Source organism: Octopus bimaculoides, chromosome 9, assembly GCF_001194135.2.
Source record: "Octopus bimaculoides isolate UCB-OBI-ISO-001 chromosome 9, ASM119413v2, whole genome shotgun sequence".
Lineage (NCBI taxonomy): Eukaryota > Metazoa > Mollusca > Cephalopoda > Octopoda > Octopodidae > Octopus > Octopus bimaculoides.
Window position 1 is genome coordinate 59930385 of NC_068989.1, and position 1833 is coordinate 59932217.

The 1833-nt window shown below is 35.1% G+C and overlaps 1 protein-coding gene across 1 annotated transcript in view; it reads left to right on the forward strand.

Moving 5' to 3' along the window:
• LOC106881069 (methylmalonyl-CoA mutase, mitochondrial) overlaps positions 1 to 1833 on the forward strand; it is a 34988-nt gene that overhangs the window by 16214 nt on the left and 16941 nt on the right. Inside the window, exon 10 of the mRNA XM_052970918.1 lies at positions 713 to 889. Coding sequence (XP_052826878.1) covers positions 713 to 889 — 177 coding nt within the window. The remainder of the gene's footprint in view (positions 1 to 712; positions 890 to 1833) is intronic.

Genomic DNA, 1833 nt, shown 5'->3' on the forward strand with positions numbered 1-1833 from the left:
ACGGCCATAACTCCCATGAAAATTCATATATTTTTGATGTTGATGAACCCGAACATAACAGATGAGCATTATTTAGAAAATGATGTCACACGTTATCGAGGCTACCATTCTTTCTGGATGTGCAAAAGGGGATGACGTCTTTATTCCAAGAATTCCTCTTACTCCATCAGGAGCAGACATTCCTTTTACTAGATTTCATTATTCTCTTTAACCCGGGCAACGCCGGGTATTTCTGCTAGTACATTTATAAACATAATTAAGGGATCAGCAAATATTTGCTTCACCACATACCGAAGTTCAGAAATAGCATTAGTTCATTAGTTTTCATTGTTTTTTTTCTTCTTGTTTTTGCCTTTGTGAGTTACAAGTAATGCTATCTGTTGGAGTCTCAGCTTTTTTAGCTGCTATTTCAGTATGTGGTGAAGCAAATATTTGCTGATCCCTTAATTATGTGTATATATATATATATATATATATATATATAACACACACACATACACACAAAGTGATACCTCACTTTATGAGGATCTGCACTAAGGTCGATGTAATTAACTAGCCCCTCCCCTCCATTTCAAACCTTGTGCCTATAATAGAAAGGATTATTAGTATTACTGGAGGTTTTATAAGTTTGTTGATTGTCTCAGAGGGTGCCTAAAAATGACTCTATTCTGTGTTCTAGCAAACTGACTTAAAACACTTTTCTTTATTCTAGGATCCTCACAATAATATTATCAGAACAGCCATTGAGGCCATGGCAGCATTATTTGGAGGAACACAGTCACTTCACACAAATTCTTTTGATGAAGCCCTAGGTTTACCAACCGTTTTTAGTGCACGTGTAGCAAGAAATACTCAAATCATTCTGCAAGAAGAATCTGGAATACCTAAGGTTTGTTCTTAAACCTCTGTGATCCATTTTTGTTACGAATTTGATTGCAAAGAAAGGTTTGTTTAATCTAATATTATATTTGTTTACTGGAGTTATGAACACCTCATCTGTGTTTATATCCATCCTTTGTTAGTCTGTTTCTCTACCAGCCTTATAACTGTTTTTAAGAAAAAGAACCACTAAGTTAGTGACATCTGTTGAGGATCTTGCAGGTCATCTCTATACTGGATTCCTTTTGTTAACCACTCATGTAATTTGCCTAAACCTATCTCTGAAGAAGTTTAGCTTTTTCTCTGTAATGCTAGTTTGGTATTTTTTTCTTTTGCTATTCCTGTTGGTTGAACTTAAGATTAAAGATAATTGTAAACAACAATTCAAGTTGAAACTCTACTTGTAAAACATTGATTTAGTGTTCAGTTTAGGTTTTGTCCATTTTGTTACCAAACAAATTTTGTTTTGTCATGTCTTTCAATCATAGAATGATTTTTAGTAGAACTTTAGGTCTGTTTTTGATGGTGTTTTTAAATATTGATCAACAGGGAAAGCAGTGGAGTGGCAGAAACAGTAGAGTGTCGAAAGTATTTAGTCTTGTGAGTGGATTTGGTAAAATGGAAACTGAAAGAAGCTTGATGTGTATCATCATTATCATCATTTAATGTCCATCTTCCATGCACGCATGGGTAGGATGGTTCACAAGAGCTGGCCAGATAGAAAAACTACCCTATACTACTCTATCTGTTTTGGCAGGGTTTTTACAACTGGATGCCCTTCCTAACACCAACCACTCTGCAGAGTGGACTCAGTACTTTTTACATGGCACTAGCACAGGCGAGGTTAGTTTTGGCATGATTTTTACAGCTGGATGCCCTTCCAAATGCCAATCACTTTACAGTGTATGTGTGTGTGTAGTGTGTATATATATATATATATATATATATATATAT